General features: G+C 39.9%; 1 protein-coding gene across 6 annotated transcripts in view; it reads left to right on the top strand.

Moving 5' to 3' along the window:
- HDHD2 (haloacid dehalogenase like hydrolase domain containing 2) overlaps nt 1–20,569 on the top strand; it is a 49,865-nt gene that overhangs the window by 10,682 nt on the left and 18,614 nt on the right. For 5 of the 6 annotated variants that reach the window (XM_061400103.1, XM_061400099.1, XM_061400100.1 and 2 more), the window contains exons 2-4: nt 4,470–4,580; nt 9,093–9,301; nt 15,535–15,619. In XM_061400103.1, the coding sequence (XP_061256087.1) occupies nt 4,480–4,580; nt 9,093–9,301; nt 15,535–15,619 (395 nt within the window). In that variant the 5' untranslated portion in view covers nt 4,470–4,479. Of the gene's footprint in view, nt 1–4,469; nt 4,618–9,092; nt 9,302–15,534; nt 15,620–20,569 lie in introns of those variants that run through there. The other variant, XM_061400105.1, reaches the window with a different exon arrangement.

Below are 20,569 nucleotides of genomic sequence, written 5' to 3'. Positions count from 1 at the left end.
AGAGGGGTACACAGAGGGCTCCACTCTGCCGATGATGTTCTGTTTCTGAACTTGAATGATGGATAAAAGGGATTGTATTATTCTTGATACCTTTTGTATGTCTGAAATATTTTATTATAAAAACAAAAGGAAAAAAAGTTTAAAAAACTAAAAATGCAGGCAGTCCTATCCTTTTGTGTTTAGATTCCATACAATTCCTACCACTCCCTTATTATCTTTGAACCGTTATCTTTATACTTAAACTTTGTATTCCCGTTATATTTCACTGTCTATATGATATAACTCATAATAAACATACTTTAAAGGAGATATATGCAAAAGGGAAATTGGACATTATAGCATAAGGAAAATATTTCCTGACTAAAATTACTGTATTACTTGAAATATCCTCCTCAGTTCAGTTCAGTTCAGTTGCTCAGTCGTGTCCAACTCTTTGCGACCCCATGAATCGCAGCACGCCAGGCCTCCCTGTCCATCACCAACTCCTGGAGTTCACTCAGACTCACGTCCATTGAGTCAGTGATGGCATCCAGCAATGTCATCGTCTGTCTTCCCCTTCTCCTGTCCCCAATCCCTCCCAGCATCAGAGTCTTTTCCAAGGAGTCAACTCTTCACATGAGGTGGCCAAAGTACTGGAGTTTCAGCTTTAGCATCATTCCTTCCAAAGAAATCCCAGGGCTGATCTCCTTCAGAGTGGACTGGTTGGATCTCCTTGCAGTCCAAGGGACTCTCAAGAATCTTCTCCAACACCACAGTTCAAAAGCATCAATTCTTCGGCGCTCAGCCTTCTTCACAGTCCAACTGTCACATCCATACATGACCACAGGAAAAATCATAGCCTTGACTAGACGGACCTTTGTTGGCAAAGTAATGTCTCTCCTTTTGAATATGCTATCTAGGTTGGCCATAACTTTCCTTCCAAGGAGTAAGTGTCTTTTAATTTCATGGCTGCAGTCACCATCTGCAGTGATTTTGGAGCCCAGAAAAATAAAGTCTGACACTGTTTTCCACTGTTTCCCCATCTATTTTCCATGAAGTGATGGGACCAGGTGCTGTGATCTTTGTTTTCTGAATGTTGAGCTTTAAGCCAACTTTTTCACTCTCCTCTTTCACTTTCATCAAATTTTTTAATTCCTCTTCACTTCCTGCCATAAGGGTGGTGTCATCTGCATATCTGAGGTTATTGATATTTCTCCTGGCAATCTTGATTCCAGCTTGTGCTTCTTCAGTCCAGCGTTTCTCATGATGTACTCTGCATAGAAGTTAAATAAGCAGGGTGACAATGTACAGCCTTGACGTACTCCTTTCCCTATTTGGAACCAGTCTGTTGTTCCATGTCCAGTTCTAACTGTTGCTTCCTGACCTACGTACAGATTTCTCAAGAGGCAGGTCAGGTGGTCTGGTATTCCCATCTCTTTCAGAATTTTCCACAGTTTATTGTGATCCATACAGTCAAAGGCTTTGGCATAGTCAATAAAGCAGAAATAGATGTTTTTCTGGAACTCTCTTGCTTTTTCCATGATCCAGTGGATTTTGGTAATTTGATCTGTGGTTCCTCTGCGTTTTCTAAAACCAGCTTGAACATCAGGAAGTTCACGGTTCACGTATTGCTGAAGCCTGGCTTGGAGAATTTTGAGCATTACTTTATTAGCATGTGAGATGAGTGCAGTTGTGCGGTAGTTTGAGCATTCTTTGGCATTGCCTTTCTTTGGGATTGGAATGAAAACTGACCTTTTCCAGTCCTGTGGCCACTGTTGAGTTTTCCAAATTTGCTGGCATATTGAGTGCAGCACTTTCACAGCAGCATCTTTCAGGATTTGAAATAGCTCAACTGGAATTCCATCACTTCCATTAGCTTTGTTCGTAGTGATGCTTTCTAAGGCCCACTTGACCTCACATTCCAGGATGTCTGGCTCTAGGACAGTGATTACATCATCCTGAGTATCTGGGTCGTGAAGATCTTTTTTTGTACAGTTCTGTGTATTCTTGCCACCTCTTAATATCTTCTGCTTCTGTTAGGTCCATAACATTTCTGTTCTTTATTGAGCCTATCTTTGCAGAAAATGTTTCCTTGGTATCTCTAATTTTTTTGAAGAGATCTCTATGCTTTCCCATTCTCTTGTTTTCCTCTATTTCTTTGCATTGATCGCTGAGGAAGGCTTTCTTATCTCTTCTTGCTATTCTTTGGAACTCTGCATTCAGATGCTTATATCTTCCCTTTTCTCTTGCTTTTTGCTTCTCTTGTTTTCACAGCTATTTGTAAGGCCTCCCCAGACAGCCATTTTGCCTTTTTGCATTTCTTTTCCATGAGGATGGTCTTGATCCCTGTCTCCTGTACAAGTTCATCAGGCACTCTATCTATCAGATCTAGGCCCTTAAATCTATTTCTCACTTCCACTGTATAATCATAAGGGAGTTGATTTAGGTCATACCTGAATGGTCTAGTGGTTTTCCCTACTTTCTTCAATTTAAGTCTGAATTTGGTAATAAGGAGTTCATGATCTGAGCCACAGTCAGCTCCCGGTCTTGTTTTTATTGACTGTGTAGAGCTTTTCCATCTTTGGCTGCAAAGAACATAATCAATCTGATTTCGGTGTTGACCATCTGGTGATATCCATGTGTAGAGTCTTCTCTTGTGTTGTTGGAAGAGGGTGTTTGCTATAACCAGTGCATTTTCTTGGCAAAACTCTTATTAGTCTTTGCCCTGCTTCATTCTGTATTCCAAGGCCAAATTTGCCTGTTACTCCAGGTGTTTCTTGACTTCCTACTTTTGCATTCCAGTCCCCTATAATGAAAAGGACATCTTTTGGGGGTGTTAGTTCTAAAAGGTCTTGTAGGTCTTCATAGAACCATTCAACTTCAGCTTTAGCATTACTGGTTGGGGCATAGTCTTGGATTACTGTGATATTGAATGGTTTTCCTTGGAAATGAACAGAGATCATTCTGTCGTCTTTGAGATTGCATCCAAGTACTGCATTATGGACTCTTTTGTTGACCATGATGGCTACTCCATTTCTTCTGAGGGATTCCTGTCCGCAGTAGTAGATATAATGGTCATCTGAGTTAAATTCACCCATTCCAGTCCATTTGAGTTCGCTGATTCCTAGAATGTCGACATTCACTCTTGCCATCTCTTGTTTGACCACTTCCAATTTGCCTTGATTCATGGACCTGACATTCCACGTTCCTATGCAATATTGCTCTTTACAGCATTGGACCTTGCTTCTATCACCAGTCACATCCACAGCTGGGTATTGTTTTTGCTTTGGCTCCATCCCTTCATTCTTTCTGGAGTTATTTCTCCACTGATCTCCAGTAGCATATTGGGCACCTACTGACCTGGGGAGTTTCTCTTTCAGTATCCTATCATTTTGCCTTTTCATACTGTTCATGGGGTTCTCAAGGCAAGAATACTGAAGTGGTTTGCCATTCCCTTCTCCAGTGGACCACATTCTATCAGATCTCTCCACCATGACCCGCCTGTCTTGGTTTGCCCCATGGGCATGGCTTAGTTTCATTGAGTTAGACAAGGCTGTGGTCCTAGTGTGATTAGATTGACTACCTGTGAGTATGGCCTCAGTGTGTCTACCCTCTGATGTCCTCTTGCAACACCTACCAGCTTACTTGGGTTTCTCTTACCTTGGGCGTGGGGTATCTCTTCACAGCTGCTCCAGCAAAGCGCAGCCACTGCTCCTTACCTTGGATGAGGGGTATCTCCTCACCGCCGCCCTTCCTGACCTTCAATGTGGGATAGATCCTCTAGGCCCTCCTGCGCCCACGCAGCCACCGCTCCTTGGACGTGGGGTTGGTCCTCCCAGCTGCCTCCCCTGGCCTCGGGCGTGGGGGTGTGGGGGCGTGGGGTTGGTCCTCCTGGCCACTGCCCCTGACCTCAGACGTGCGGTAACTCCTCTTGGCTGCCACCCTTCGGGCATGGGGTCCTCCCGGCTTTTGCTCCTGACCTCGGACGTGGTGTAGCTCCTCTCGGCTGTGCTTAGTGCGCTGGTCGCAGCCTCTTCACTGATCTACAAATACTAGTAGCTCTTTGGCCGTATATGCCACTTCAGGATATAAGGGTGAAGACTGGCGATTAGAACATTTTCATGGTACATAGCCAGAGCGGAAAAAGATTTTGCAAGTGATTTAGGGCTTCCTTCCATCCACCCATTCTTCAGAGTACATTTTCTCACACATAAAAATAGATGAATGAACTGGTCTATGAAGAATTATTTCAAAAAATCTGAAGTAAATGTAACCCCTCTTTTAACATTTCCCCTAAGACTTAAAAAAAGACAAATTTATGGGTGAAATTTGGATTTTTTATTTTTAAAAAACATTTCTTTGCTACAAGAGAAGCAACTTAACATTAAGCAGTATCTTTCTAGATACGAGTGATATTTTGAAGTCTTACCAGGTTTTAATTGTCCATTGTTTCCTAAACTGTATTTTTAATTTCATTTGCTCTCTCCTAGGGAATGAAGGATGGCAACACGCCGTGCATTAAAAGCTGTTTTGGTCGATCTCAGTGGCACACTTCACATTGAAGATGCAGCTGTGCCAGGCGCACAGGAAGCTCTTAAAAGGCAAGCTATCCTCCACGTTCAGCTGACAAATATGTTTGTAAGTGCCATTTTGCCAAGGCAGATCATTAGCTGAATGGATGGCCTTAAGATGGCATTTCACCGATTTACCGCAGATACAGAAACTGCCTTGGGCTTAGCTGGAAAATGTATGCATTGTTGTGTCTTCCACACATTGTTCTCCAAGCCTTTTGTTAGGTTTGGCCTTTTGGTCTGTGTTTTTGCTCTTCATGTGTGTCTTTTTTCTAAGTAATGTAAATTTGGGAATGAAAGCTCGAGATTCGAAAATGTGGAATAAGTAGCACTGGAAAAATTGCAGATGAATCCTGGAATCACAAAATGAAACACACACATACACAAAGGCCTAGTTCTGCCCACTCCTCTTTCAGTTAAGACCTAGTGCTGAGTGTGCAGCTACTCAAATAAAATTTAATTAAGGGACTTGAAATTTTAGAATTATCTCCATTAACTAAATTTAATGCTTTTGAAGGTTGAAGATTGTCTTATATTTCTGATGCATCGATTACCTAAAGTCTAGATTTAAAAAATGCATATTATAGAAAAGCTTGTTAAAGTGAATGTGAATATTTGTTTCTGAGTATCCTGGAAAAAATACTCCTCAGGACAGTAGAACTGGGACTTCCTCGGTGGCTCAGTGATAAAGAATCCACCTGCTGGCACAGGAGACACAGGAGATGCGGGTTTGATCCCTGAGTCGATCCCCTGCAGAAGGAAATGGCAACGCACTCCAGTATTCTTGCCTGGAACCTTCCGTGGACCGAGGAGCCTGGTGGGCTGCAGTCCGTGGGGTCGGACAGAGCTGGACACGACTGAGCACGCATGCATGACACAACTAGTAATGTTATTTAGCATCTTACCTTAAAATAATTTGAAGGAGGTTTTAAAGTCAGCAATACTTAGCATGTAGTGCTTTATCATTTTACACCTTACAGCATTCTTGGTCTGCTCTTATTCAGGGAATCTCATGACTAGTACCAGTGCCAGATGTTGTGGCAAGAGAGCAACACTGACTTGGTATTCTCTCCATGTGGGGCTTCAGCAAGTGTGAAAAGATGTTAGATGTGGTAGGCATCAGTTGGAAGCTATTGATGTAGCTGGGAGTCATGGTGTTCTTTTACAGGCGGACAGCAACATGTTGTTTAAGGCCCAAATTAAATGAGTTGGAGAGTGGGACTTTCTCTTGACTCCTTGCCGTGGTCTTTCTCAGGATTTCTAGGGAAAAGGATACCTGTTTATCAGTTTGCTGTCCTGTTGGACAAGTGCTTGTACAGCTTCACAAATGAGCTTTCTGCTCTGGATGGATAGAAAAATCTAATTTCTGGTAAATAATGAATGACGTCTCTAAGTACATCTGTAACCTGTGAGCCTGCCATTTGGGAGGGGCCAGAGCCTACAAATTGTCCTCTCACTGGCACAGGTGGGTCTCCACCCCAGAGAGATCATATACTGTCACTGCCAGTTTTGGTTTCTATGGAAACAAATAGCTTTAGGGAAGTTAAGCGACCAGCAAAAAGAAAGGTTTTTTTTTCAATTGTTGTTAGAAATAATATGATCATTTCAGTACTTACACTTATTCATTTTTCAGATGATAGTTATATTAAAGTATTCAATTTCTTTTGAGAGATTTTAAGCACCTAAAACAAATTTAGTGTGTTTTTAGGCAAAGCTACCACACAGGTATTATAGAGATAATCATGATTATAATGAAATATTTAATCATATAAAGGTATTGAATGCTCTTTGAGTAAAAGCTTAAAAATCTCTTTTGTTATATTTTCTAGCTTATTTTAAATTATGGACAGTGCTTTTATGCCTTGTATCTGTTCGGGGCAGGCATAAAATATAAGGTGTACATGGCATGTGTGAGTGCTCAGTCATGTCCAGCTCTTTGCATCCTCATAGACTGTAGCCCGCCAGGCTCCTCTGTCCATGGAATTTCCCAGGCAAGAATACAAGACTGGCTTGCCATTTCCTACTCCAGGGGATCTTCCCAACCCAAGGATGGGACCCACGTCTCTTGCATCTTAAAGGCAAGAGACATTGGCAGATGGGTTCTTTACCACTGTGCCACCTGGGAAGCCCAACAGGGTATTAATATAAAATTTTTAATTGTAGGTAAATTAAAATTAGTTTTAGATTAAAACACTGTTGTTGTTCATTCGGTAAGTCGTCTCTGACTCTTTGCAAATCCCATGGACTGCAGCATACCTGTCCTTTACTATCTCCCGGAGTGTGCTCAAATTCATGTCCATTGAGTCTGTGATGCCATTCAACCATCTTATCCTCTGTTGCCCGCTTCTCCCCCTGCCCTCAGTCTTTCTCAGCATCAGGGTCTTTTCTGGTGAGTCAGCTCTTCACATCAGGTGGCCAAAGTATTGGAACTTCAGCTTTAGTATTAGTCCTTCAATGAATATTCAGGATTGATTTCTTATAGGATTGACTGGTTTGATCTCCTTGCTATCCAAGGGACTTTCAGGAGTCTTCTCCAGCACCAAAATTCTAAAACATCAACTCTTTGACATTCAGCTTTCTTTAGGGTCCAACTCTCACATCCATACATGACTACTGGAAAATATCATAGCTTTCACTATATGGACCTTTGTCGGCAAAGCGATGTCTCTGCTTTTTAGTATGCTGTCTAGGTTTGTCATTGCTTTTCTCCCAAGAAGCAAGCATCTTTTAATTTCATGGCTACAGTCACCATCTGCAGTGATTTTGGAGCCCAAGAAAAGAAAATCTGCCACTGTTTCCGCTTTTCCCCCATCTATTTGCCATGAAGTGATGGGACCAGATTCCATGATCTTATTTTTTCAAATATTGAGTTTCAAGCTATCTTTTTGACTTTTCCTCTTTCACCCTCATCAAGCAGCATTTTAGTTCCTCTTCACTTTCTGCCATTAGAGTAGTATCATCTGCATATGTGAGATTGTTGATATTTCTCCTGGCACTCTTGAGTCCAGCTTGTGATTTATCCAGCCCAGCATTTCGCATGATGTACAAATTAAATAAGCAGGGTGACAATATATAGCCTTGTCATACTCCTTTCCCAATTTTGAACCAGTCCGTTGTTCCATGTCTGGTTCTAAATGTTGCTTCTTTTTTAAAAAAACTGGTGCTTCCTGACCTGCATACAGATTTCTCAAGAAGCAGGTCACGTGGTCTGGTATTCCCATCTCTTTAAGAATGTTCCACAGTTTGTTGTGATCCACATATTCAAAGGCTTTAGTGTAGTTAGTGAAGCAGAGGTAGATGTTTTTGCTTTCTCTGTGATCCAGCAAATGTTGGCAATTTGACCCCTGGTTCCTCTGCTTTTTCTGAATACAGTTTATACATCTGTATAAAGTTCTCAGTTCACGTACTGTTGAAGCCTAGCTTGAAGGATTTTGAGCATTACCTTGCTAGCATGTGAAATGAGCACAATTGTGTGGTAGTTGAACATTCTTTGGCCATTGCCCTTCTTTGGGATTGGAATGAAAACTGACCTTTTCCAGTCCTGTGGCCACTGCTGAGTTTTCCAAATTTGCTGAAATACTGAAAGCAGCACTTTAACAGTATCATATTTTAGGATTTGAAATAGCTCAGCTGGAATTCCATCACCTCCACTAGCTTTGTTTGTAGTATTGCTTCCTGAGGCCCACTTGACTTCACACTCCAGGATGTCTGGCTCGAGGTGAGGGACCACATCATTGTGTAGGACCAGGAAAATATTGTGTTTTTTTTTTTTTTATTAAATCTGGACTATTATGAATTCTTTCTCTGATACCTGATTGCCAGTTTAGGTTCCAAGAAGTAGAGTATGAAATCAAAAGCAGATTATGAAATTTTGTATGAAATTTTACATACAAAATCCCATATGTACATAGTTAAAGGAGAAAGCACATTCTAGTATATCTATAAAAATGACATGTTTCTTTCTCCAAGTAGTTTCTCTTTGTAAACTTAGTAGCACATTAGGGCTTAGCCAGTGTCTAATTGGCTCAGAAGAAAGAACTCTTGAGGTGTCCTCTGTCTCTTAGCATAGGGGGTCAGACCCTGTCCAGAATGCAGGCCAGAGTATTTGTCTCAGCCCTATAGCTGCCCAGCTGTGTACAGCTGAGCCCAGTCATTAATCCTGTAGGCCTGAGTTTTCTCTCCTTCAGAAGGTTACACTAGGTAGATAATCTCAAGATAACTTTCACCTCATTCTGTGAGTACAGTGGTTACTCAGCTTTGGGTCTTTGTTTTCACTTCTTTGCTTAAAACCTGGTAGTGAAATTCAGTTAAAAGTATAGAAGGCCCTTAAAAAGGTAGCCTTTATAGCCTTTGTAGATAAAGCGGCCCACAGGGTATGGATAAGCTGTAAGCAGTTTTGTATAGGTTATAAAACCTATTGGCCATAAAAACACTCAGTGACTTACCTTTCATTTTTTGACCTTTGGCAAGTGCTACCAAATTAGGTTTTATGGTGCTAGAATGTAAAAGCTGCCTGTTGACACCTGAATTATGCTTTTCCAGGTTACGTGCTACTTCTGTAATGGTTAGGTTTGTGACCAATACGACCAAAGAGAGCAAGCAAGACCTCTTGGAAAGATTGAAAAAACTGGAGTTTGATATTTCTGAAGATGAAATATTCACGTCTCTGACTGCAGCCAGAAACTTGGTAGAGCAGAAGCAAGTCCGACCCATGCTGCTGGTTGATGATCGGGCTCTACCTGATTTTAAAGGTAGGAGGCATTTGGAAAGATTTAAAAATTAGTTCTTGATATCTGCTTATAAGTCACTCTTAAAACTGGATGTTTGGAAGCATTTATTCAGATTTCCTCTTACTGAAATAGTCAACAGATATGGTGTTTCTCAAACCCTTTTTGACTGCCATCCACAGTAAGTGAAACCCATTGCATAGAAATTCAGGACATATGTATGTGTACTTGTACATGTTAAATAATACTTACTCTTACTGTGTGACATGTACTCTGTTTTCTATTTGGTTTGAAAAGTGAAAGTGTTAGTCACTCAGGACTCTTTGCAACCACATGGACTAGCCTGCCAGCCTCCTTTGTCCATGAAATTCTCCAGACAAGAATACTGGAATTGGTATCCACTCCCTTCTCTAGGGGATCTTCGCAACCCAGGGATCGAACCCAGGTCTCTTGCATTTCAGGCAAATTCTTTACCATCTGAGCCACCAGGGAAGCCCATTTTCTGTTTGGTTTACTTGTGTAATTTTCATGCTGCTAAGAGCCATCCAGATTAGTTTCACAATCTACTGACGGATCATGGCCCACAGTTTGAAAAAGCACAAGTCAAGATTTCTCTGAGCATTGCTGTCCACATTCCTGGAGCCACTGTATTAATTTGACTAGATAAATAACATGTTTAAAGATAGATGTCATTCTGTATAGTGTGAAGCTTTTGCAATGACCATGAAATATTTTCAATCAAGGAAAAATAAAACTTTTCTCTTGGAAAAAGCCTAAAAACTCTGGAAAAATATCCTAGTGTTATGAAGCTTTGCCACATTGCTTCTTTTTATAAATAGAGTGAAGTACACAATATTGACAAAATAAGTATAAATTATAAATTCATAATTATAAAGCCATGTTATAGCTTTGTAAATAATAATCTGGAAACCTATGCATGGATAAATGCAGAACCTCAAAACGTATACTATCAGGAAATATAACTGTGTTATCAGTCAGAATTATTATTTGCAAGAAACGGGAATCAGCTTTGGCTGAATTAAATGAAAATAAATTTATTAAAAGATCTGATGGAATATAAAATGGCACAACTCCTGTGGAGAGGAAGTTGGCAGTAGCTCTCAAAATTGCATGTGAAGCAGTACGGCCTTTTGTAGGACTGCATCTGCAAGATGTGGTGGCAAATATGTGTAAGGGCTTATGAATAAGGTTGTTCATTATGACCTTATTTGGACCTCATTATGACCTTACAAGACTGGGAACAACCCACATGTTCACTGGAAGAGACTGATTAAAACTAGGATATGTCCACAAAACGGGAGGAACGCTTTGTGGCTGAAAGGCAAGTGATGACGAATTCTATCTCAGTAAGGTATAGAAAACCTTACACATTTTCTGTGTAAGAAAATGAGAGGGAAATGGCTATGGCTATAAAAGTATTTGTCTTATATTTGTGAAAGGAAGCTGAAGGAAGATAAGTGAAAAACTAGTAAAAATGGTTAAAGGGGGAGGGCAGGAGGAGGAGATGTGATCTCTTTAAATAAAAGTATGTTATTATCTAGTTTTGATATTGGAACCAGGTGAATATTTTACATATTTAAAAGACAAAAAGTTAAAAACAAGCCAATCCCTAAAAACCAAAAACAGATCAAAACAAATGAACTGTATATAAAGTTGATGACATAACCACTCAAAGAATTACTTTACATGACTTTAAAATACAGTATTCTGATAGTTCATTCATAGGGCATAAATTGAAGGATAAAAGAACTGCAAAGAAACCTAAAACTGCGTTAGTAGTCTTAGTGTTTATTAGTAGTGTTGATGTTATTTTATAATTATAGATGCATTACAGGATAAAGTGGTAGTTATGCTAGTATTATTAGTACTCCAGACTTTAAGTGAAAAAAAATACAAATATAAAAATCAAATAAGGTGTGTGTTAATTTTGAATTAAAAATATTATGATCAACTCCCTTGTTCTTTTTAAAAATACGTACTATCTAGATCTAAAAAGGCGTAGAAGCAATGAAACCCTGTGGTCAAACTGTAGTGCTACTCTGATTTCCTACTTTAGTTCTGAAGAAATGAGAGATTCTGGATCCGCGGGGATTGTATGAGGCTGGGATAACTTAATTTTTAGCAAGGAAATTATTGAAAACTAATAAAGTCATGGCTAAAGGACACTGAAGCCAATTTGAAGGGATAATTTGAGAATCAAAAAGAATAATGATTGTAATAGATTGCAACACATCTTATATACAAAATGATTAAAATGATACTCAACCCCACAAAACTCATTGGTCACTATTGGAGGTTGTTAGGGCAGTAACTCCGGAGAACGCAATGGCACCCCACTCCAGTACTCCTGCCTGGAAAATCCCATGGACGGAGGAGCCTGGTAGGCTGCAGTCCATAGGATCGCTGAGGGTCGGACACGACTGAGCGACTTCACTTTCACTTTTCACTTTCATGTACTGAAGAAGGAAATGGCAACTCACTCCAGTGTTCTTGCCTGGAGAATCCCAGGGACGGGGAGCCTGGTCGGCTGCCGTCTATGGGGTCACACAGAGTTGGACACGACTGAAGTGACTTAGCAGCAGCAGCAGCAGGGCAGTAACTCATTCTGAAAATTGGCAAATGAAACAAGGATTTATCCTGCCTTTCCTATTTTAACTGTATTTTAGAGTAACTAAACATTTGATGAGAGTAAGTTCTTTATAGAAGAGTTCTAGCTAGTAAATGCAGAAAGAGTGGCAGAATTAGAAAATCACATTTGCCAAACCCCAGTGAAATAGGCAACAGTGTCAACAGATTTTAAACACAGTAGGTGAAGAATTGATGAGGTTCAGAATGGAGGGATCATGCTGACACCACTTGAACCAGCTGATCAGTCTTAGCATCACTAGATGAACAGCCAGATCCCTTGTGCTTCGTGATGTGATATAATAGAGCATCGCCTATGAGATAACCTTGCTTAGTAATTGAATGTGAACTTACAAAATCTCTAGATCCAGTTACTGGTTTGTATGAAATAATAAGAGTAAAGGAACAAATTAAATGATAATCATAAGCAACCAGTCGAATCCAGAAAGTAGGACTTTTTCCAAGATCTAGGTGCTTTAGTAGATAAGACTGACAGAAGACTGTTGCTGTAGAATGAGAAGTAAAGGATAATAATGAAATAGTATATGTGGACCTTTTTGGGTGTCAATTACATATCAGATATAAAAAGACGTTTTTGAGACATTTGGAGAGATTCAAATGTGGACTAGGTATTGAGTGATTAATAAGAATTATAACTGGGCTTCCCTAGTGGCTCAGTGGTAAAGACTCTGCCCGCCAATTCAGGATACACAGGTTCAATCCCTGATCCAGGTAGATCCACATGCCATGGAGCAACTAAGCCCATGGGCCACAGCTGTTGAGCCTGTGCTCTCGATCCCGGGATAGCAACTAGTGAAGCCCATGCGCCCCAGAGCCCGTGCTTCTCAAGAGAAGCCACCTCAATAAGAACATAGCACAACTGGAGAGAAGCCCTGCTCTCTACAACTACAGAAGGGCCTACACACAGCAATGAAGACCCAGTGCAGCCAAAAATAAATGAATAAAAATACTGTCGTTAACTTTGATGGTATAATATTAAAGTGTTTTTTTTTTTTTAAGGTCTTTATCAGTTAAAGATATATACTGAAATATGAAGGGGTGAGATGATGGATATCTGGGGTTTACTTTTCAAAGACTTTAGAAAATGGAGAGAATCATAGATATAATTGGCAAAATGTTCAGTTCAGTTCAGTCGCTCAGTTGTGTCCAACTCTTTGCAACCCCATGAATCATAGCACGCCAGGCCTCCCTGTCCATCACCATCTCCTGGAGTTCACTCAAACTCACATCCATCGAGTCGGTGATGCCATCCAGCCATCTCATCCTCTGTCGTCCCCTTCTCCTCCTGCCCACAACCCCTCCCAGCATCAGAGTCTTTTCCAATGAGTCAGCTCTTCGCGTGAGGTAGCCAAAGTACTGTTGCAAGAGGGCATCAGAGAGCTGCTGCTGCTGCTAAGTCTCTTCAGTTGTGTCCAACTCTGTGCAACCCCACAGATGGCAGTCCACCAGGCTCCCCTGTCCCTGGGATTCTCCAGGCAAGAACACTGGAGTGGGTTGCCATTTCCTTCTCCAGTGCATGAAAGTGAAAAGTGAAAGTGAAGTCGCTCAGTCGTGTCTGACTCTTTGCGACCCCATGGACTGCAGCCCACCAGGCTCCTCCATCCCTGGGATTTTCCAGGCAAGAGTACTGGAGTGGGGTGCCATTGCCTTCTCCACATCAGAGGGCAGACACACTGAAACCATAATCACAGAAAACTAGTCAATCTAATCACACTAGGACCACAGCCTTGTCTAACTCAGTGAAACTAAGCCATGCCCTGTGGGGCCACCCAAGACGGGCGGGTCATGGTGGAGAGGTCTGACAGAATGTGGTCCACTGGAGAAGGGAATGGCAAACCACTTCAGTATTCTTGCCTTGAGAACCCCATGAACAGTATGAAAAGGCAAAATGTTGGTGACTGCTAAAGCTGGGTGATAGATACATCAGGACTCATTATGAGCTAGTCTTTCCATTTTTTAACATCATTTATGTGTCTGCAACAACAAAAAAGACTGTTTGGGTGGCCTGTAGAACTAACCACCCAGTGGGGGCTGGGGTAGGCCTCCGGGGTTGTGCCCCAGGAGCAGTATGCAGCCCTTCGAGTGCAGAGCTGATTGGGTGTCCCCAGTGTGCCTCTGCACACTGCCCTCTGCAGCTGGCTTGTTGACCCCAGCGGCACTGGAGACTGGAAGTTCCAGTTTGCCCTCCTGCCTCAGAATTTCCAGTGGCATTCTCCCAGTTGCTTTACGTTCCTAGCTTCCATTGAAGAGCCTGGGGTGGGCGCTTTTGATTGGCAGAACCTCCGTCTCAAGCCAGTACCCATAGCTGCAGAGAGGCTGGAAATACAAGTAGGCAGTGTTTTCAAGAGAGGGTGAGATCTGCTCTTCACCAAGCCTTATGAGCTAGTGGATTCCCCGGCTATGAAAATGATATTCAGAAACTGGGCTGCCAAAAATAATGACACATACACTCTGTAATTAGTATATTTATATTTCTGGGCCAGCTGAAGTACTGCAAAACAGTCTTATCCAGACCTTTTACTTTATTTGAAGAATGATTCTGGTTGTGCAGCAGTGAGCTAGAGTTAGCACATCTAAGCAGAATCCCTGGTCTGGAAGAAATCTTTGTTATTTAGTGTAAGACTGAACTTGCAACATGGAAATACCCAGAGTCGATGGGTTTTTGAAGGGAATGGAAATATCTTGGCTAATATTGAATATCTTAGCTAGTGGTAGATGGAGAAAATAAAAAGTATACAAAAACTTCAGCTTTTCACTATAGCCATTGATTTTATTTTCACCCTTCAACAAGCTGTAACCAATTACTCAGTACTCGTGGCTGCCGGTTAGGAGGGAATTGAAAATCTTGACTATCTGCTCTTTCTACTACTTCTCCTCACATTTTGGTAGAATTGATAATGAGAATGCTTAAAGGCAGGCAATAAGAGAGGCAAATAGGAATCGGCATATGAATAATGCACAGACCCTTCAATCAGAGTTTTAATAACTGTGATGGTGAATACCCTCGTTTGGTTCTTGTATCTAAGGTCTTGTCATCAGGTACCAAGGCCTTAAAAGATGTTTTCATTATAGAATGATATTCGTGGAACTAAATGTGGATTAGGTGTCGTGTAGAAAGCTGTAGGATCTACAGTGCATTCTGTGTTTATCACGACTGTGTGTGCCTCAGCTATGTGGCTCAGAAAGTCTAATTTTCTTTGCCTCTTAGCTTTCCAGTCCCTCATCAGTTGCTATTGATCTGATAGCTCATAGAGAACTGTGGCTGTTCTTGATGATTTTAATGAGTAAAGCTTTTTGAAGTTACAAATTGTTACTTGTTTGAGAACATCAGGTTACAAGTTTTAGTTCAGATCTTCTAGTTACTCAATAGCTGTAAGACTGCAAAAGTAATATACAAAACTACTAGGAGATCTTTTTTTTTCTTTTAAGTATAGCTCATACTTCCAAAGTATACTGGGCAGGATAATCTCTTAAACTTCAGATTATTGCTACAACAAAAATTCGGACTTGGTTGCCTAAAACTGCTTTATTATAAACTGTGACATTACTGTTAATTGCATTTTTCAGTAATTTTTTCTTCACATTTTCAGGAATACAGACAAGCGATCCTAATGCTGTGGTCATAGGACTGGCACCAGAACATTTTCATTATCAAATTCTGAATCAAGCCTTCCGGTGAGTCTTTAGCTATTTATTTTTCATGTGATCATATACTCACTTCTTCTCTTCTTTTTCTTTTCTTTAAATAATTTTATTCATGTATTTATTTATTTTTGGCTGTGCTGGGTCTTCATTGCTATGTGAGCTTTCTCTAGTTGTGGTGAGCAGGGGCTACCCTCTGGTTCTGGTGAGAGGGCTTCTCATTGAGGTGCTTCTCTCGTGGAGCACAGGCTCTGTGGCATGTGGACTTCAGTAGCTGGGGCTCCTGGGCTCTGGTGCACGGGCTTAGTTGCTCTGAGGCATGTGGGATCTTCCCCGTCACAGATCGAACCTGTGTCTCCTGCATTGGAAGACAAATTCTTTACAACTGAGCCACCAGGGAAGACCCCCTTCTTCTCAAGTCTTTGTCATGTAAGGTTATACATGTTTTACTTTCGGCCACCTAGATTGTACATGAGAACAAATATCTTAAAGATCACTTCAAGATCAATGTTAAATAATATTTATTACTTAGTTTTTTTTTTAATTATCAATATGTTAAACGCAGTGATCACTGCGGTTTTTCTGGTTTATAGGATCAATATTCTGGGGCAGAAATTCACAGTCAAATTGCAGCTCTTAAGCTCAGAGTTTTATCTCTTATTGTCACTCCTGTGACTCTTCACTAACTGTGATCTCTGAAGGAAAATAATATCCAGGCTGACTCACCCATAATAGTAAATGTGATTCTCCCTCCAGTGAGAATCCAGGCTACCAAAAAAAGTTGTCAGGTTTGACCATACTTTCAAAGAAAGTATTTGATGAGTGATAATGGTTGGATGATCTGGGATTTGGGGCAGTAGGGAAGAAGAAAATTAGGTTCTGGTAGTGTCAACACGACTTGATGGACAGTTGGGTCAGGGGTGAAGTAGAACAGTGAGTCAGGGAGGACATCGAGATGTCTAAGTGTGTGTAATGGAGAATGTGCTCTGTGTGGGCTCAGGAGGTGATGCGTTTAGGGTGAGGTCCTTTGAACTGTGGGCCTCTAAGTGGAGGTGTTCCAGTGGCTGTTGGTAGAAATTGGAGAACCAGGTAAAATGTTATAAATCTTCTCTTGCGTGTGTGTGTTTTACCTGTAGGACCTTCTCACTGCTGTTTCCAAAAGGCAAGCTGCATACTGGTTCTACTTCCTAAAATAAATTGAATCAAAATTTATTTGCAAATCTGCTCTAGAGTGAGACTGATTTAATTTTTCCCCTTGGATTTTTCATTTTTATAAACTTTTCATTTTTTATCTTGCCTTTTACTTGTTGGATATTAAGCAGTGTGATTTGCCTTTAAATTTATGACAAGTTAAGTAGTCCTACACATTGCATAGATGTACTTTAACTTAAAAAAGATTTCTTTAACAGCTTAGTAAATTTTTGGAATTTAACATCATTTTCTTACCAGTGCAAAGGTGTTCAGGAATCACTCTAACTTATACTTGATGTAGAATTCACTTCTTGATGTAAATATATGTCCTAGAATCAGAATGTTAAAACTTGTTACAAGGTTCACACATCTGGGCACATTATTTGATCTTGAAGATGGCTGTCCTCATGTACAGTCTGTGTGGCCGGAAATAACACTACTGAATGCACTTTTGTCTGTGACTCTCAGTGTCTGTGATAGTCAAGCCTTCATTTAAATAAAAACAAATTCACTTTTATAATTGCTCAGACATTATTTCCCAGAGATCCACTACTATGCCAGATAACTTGAGTATTAAAATTTCTTTCCTTCACCTACTTCAGTTTTCTATTCTAGCTTCTTTGGGGATAGAGGTACAAGGGGATTATCTCACCTGCTCCTTAAGTAAGGTTTGTAACTATACCAAAAGCAGTTTTCATTTGAAATGGAGAATCTGCTATTATTTCTTCCTTCCGAGTTTACCCCCTACTACATTTTATTCAGTTCTTGAACCACAGAATTCAAGGAGAAGGTATTGATTGATTTTAGCTGGTAATTTGGGAAGGACATATTTAATAGGAAGTTGGGAGGTCTCTGTCTTAGATAAATACTAGACTCAGGGTAATAAAAATGTATGTTGACATAATACTGACTTTGTAATTGCTCGGATGCTGTCTTAATTAGTACACTTCCCTAACCATATTGATTTTTTTAAACACTACATTTTAAAGCATTATAGTGCACTTATAAGTCAACTCTAATTTCACAAATGCACTTAACAGCTGGTTGGAAAGTTAACAGAAGGATTTTAGGTCTTGCCCTTCTTTGCATATTGATGTCTCCACAGAGACTGTGCCTTCCAACCAATGACTACAGCTGTTTGGATTGTGAGTGGCAAATATAGACATCTCAGATGAACCACCAATTAGTTAAATTACTATTCAGGTTTATAATGAGAATATACATTGGATTTTAAATCCTGTTGCATTGAATACTAGCTTTAGAGGCATATTACCCATAGGCAAATACATCAGCCTTCCATGTTACACAAATATGTCTAAAATGTCTGAATAAAATTGAGAGCACTGAATTTTAAAGGATTGATTTTAGGGAAGGATAGGAACCACCAGTAGGGAATAGAGGTGATTTGGGTTTGGAGTCTATGAGACATTCAAATCCTAAAAGCCACTGATGTCTTTTTTCCTTTTGCCTAGTACTAAAAGGTATACAGCCATGAAATTAAAAGACGCTTACTCCTTGGAAGGAAAGTTATAACCAACCTAGATAGCATATTAAAAAGCAGAGATATTACTTTGCCAACAAAGGTCCGTCTAGTCAAGGCTATGGTTTTTCCTGTGGTCATGTATGGATGTGAGAGTTGGACTGTGAAGAAAACTGAGCACCAAAGAATTGATGCTTTTGAATGTGGCATTGGAAAAGACTCTTGAGAGTCCCTTGGACTGCAAGGATATCCAACCAGTCCATTCTAAAGGAGACCAGTCCTGGGTGTTCATTGGAAGGACTAATGCTGAGGCTGAAACTCCAATACTTTGGCCACCTCATGCAAAGAGTTGACTCATTGGAAAATACCCTGATGCTGGGAGGGATTGGGGGCAGGAGGAGAAGGGGACGACAGAGGATAAGATGGCTGGATGGCATTATTGACTAGATGGACGTGAATCTGGGTGAACTCCAAGAGTTGGTGATGGACAGGGAGGCCTGGAGTGCTGCGATTCATGGGGTCGCAAAGAGTCAGACATGACTGAGTGACTGAACTGAACTGAAAAGGTATAAAGTATAATATAATAAATACCCATATGTCTATCAACCAATTTAAGAAATATAAGTTATCAACATGTTTGCTATCCCGTATGTATCCCTCCTCAATTTTGTTAGCCAAAGCCCAAAAGTAATCCGGATTGTGAATTTTGTGTTTATTATTGCATTTCTTTATACTTGTAACACATACATAAGTATTTCTGGACAATATATAATATTATCTTGCATGTTTTATACTTTATATATTCATCAGTTTGCTTTCTTCTCTAGAAACAATGTATGATTCATCAATATGAATACCTGTAGGTCTAGTTCATTCATTTTCTCAGTTGTCTTATACCACCTTGTAGGAAGGTCTTTTTTTATCTTCTGATGTATTAGGGGAAAAAAGCTTGAGCATTTTAGTAATGGACCAATTTTAATTAAATTTGATGTTATCTATTAGGAGAAATGCTACCTGGGTAAGCAGATCACTTAATCTAAACGAACTTAGCATTAACAAGCCCAAAAATAAGTAATACATCATTGTGGAAATTTTGAAATGCTCAAAAAAGAAATGTGAATAAACAGAATTACTCATGATTCTCCACCTAAGACATCGACAATTAATATTTTAACATACGACTAGTTTGATCGACAATTAATATTTTAACATACGACTAGTTTGTTTCCAGGAACATATATATAGCCAAAACTGAGAATGTATATATGCTGTGTGGTTACTTGCCTTTTAAGTTTTTCTATATGCTTAAATATTCTTCTAAAACATACTTGATTCCCAGAGCATTTTCCACTTTAAAAAGTGTCGTGCATTTCTGATTGTTGGTTATTTCCAGGTTTTATGAGTTAAATTTTAAAAAAAACTTCTGAACATGTTTGTTAAGCAATGGTTATGTTTCCATAACATGTTTTCTCAGAAGTATAGTTGTGAGATCCCAGGAATTTGGGGAAAAAACTACATGGAATTGCTTAACCTAAGAAAAGTTCACAGAAAAAAATATTTTCTAAATTAAGAGCAGCTGTTCTGCGGCTTCTCTAGGAGCTTATTAAAATGTTGTTACAACTAAAGTGACATCATAGCTTTCATATTTAAATGCAGAGATGAAGGCTGCTTAAAAAAAAAAGTTTTATGTTTTGAACACTGTGTTAATGACTTCTTTCCTATAATTGTTACAAGGTATGAGAATCCTTCTGAAGTCTTAGAGGTATGCAGAAACCAGTTTCTCCTGTGTTTTGGGAAGAAATTCTTATCCCCATAAATGGTTTCTGTTGAATGTTGGATTGCTTTCCTTTCCCCTTCTCATTAAGAAAAATAAAAAGTTTTATATTTAATATATTCAGTTCCTTAGAAAGGGAAGAGGAGAAGGGGAGGGGAAAAAACTCAACAGAAATCAGTTTCTGCTGCCTTTGTACAACAACTCCTGAATCTTTTCTGAGAGCCCTGGCATAAGGAATTCTAGAATAGTGTGGCAGCAGGGCTTAAATTAGAAATATTTCTTTGGGCTTTTTCCATTTTGAAAGAGCTGACTGCTATGCAGTCTTTTTAATTAAAGTCCAGACTATAAAAATAAAACACTCCGGAGATAAGAAATTGTTGAAGACTTAAGAACTTGAGTTATTTAAAGCGTTCCATTAGTACATGCAGAAGAACAACTTTATATGCCAATTTGAAGATCACGGAATACCGAATTGAGTTTAATGTCAGTTACTACTCATTTTTTAATTAACTGGGAGATTCTTTTATGATCAAGGCAA

This window comes from Bos javanicus, chromosome 24, assembly GCF_032452875.1.
Source record: "Bos javanicus breed banteng chromosome 24, ARS-OSU_banteng_1.0, whole genome shotgun sequence".
Taxonomy (NCBI): Eukaryota; Metazoa; Chordata; class Mammalia; order Artiodactyla; family Bovidae; genus Bos; species Bos javanicus.
The sequence above is the reverse complement of the archived record's forward strand: the minus strand, read 5'-3'. Positions and strand labels throughout refer to the sequence as shown.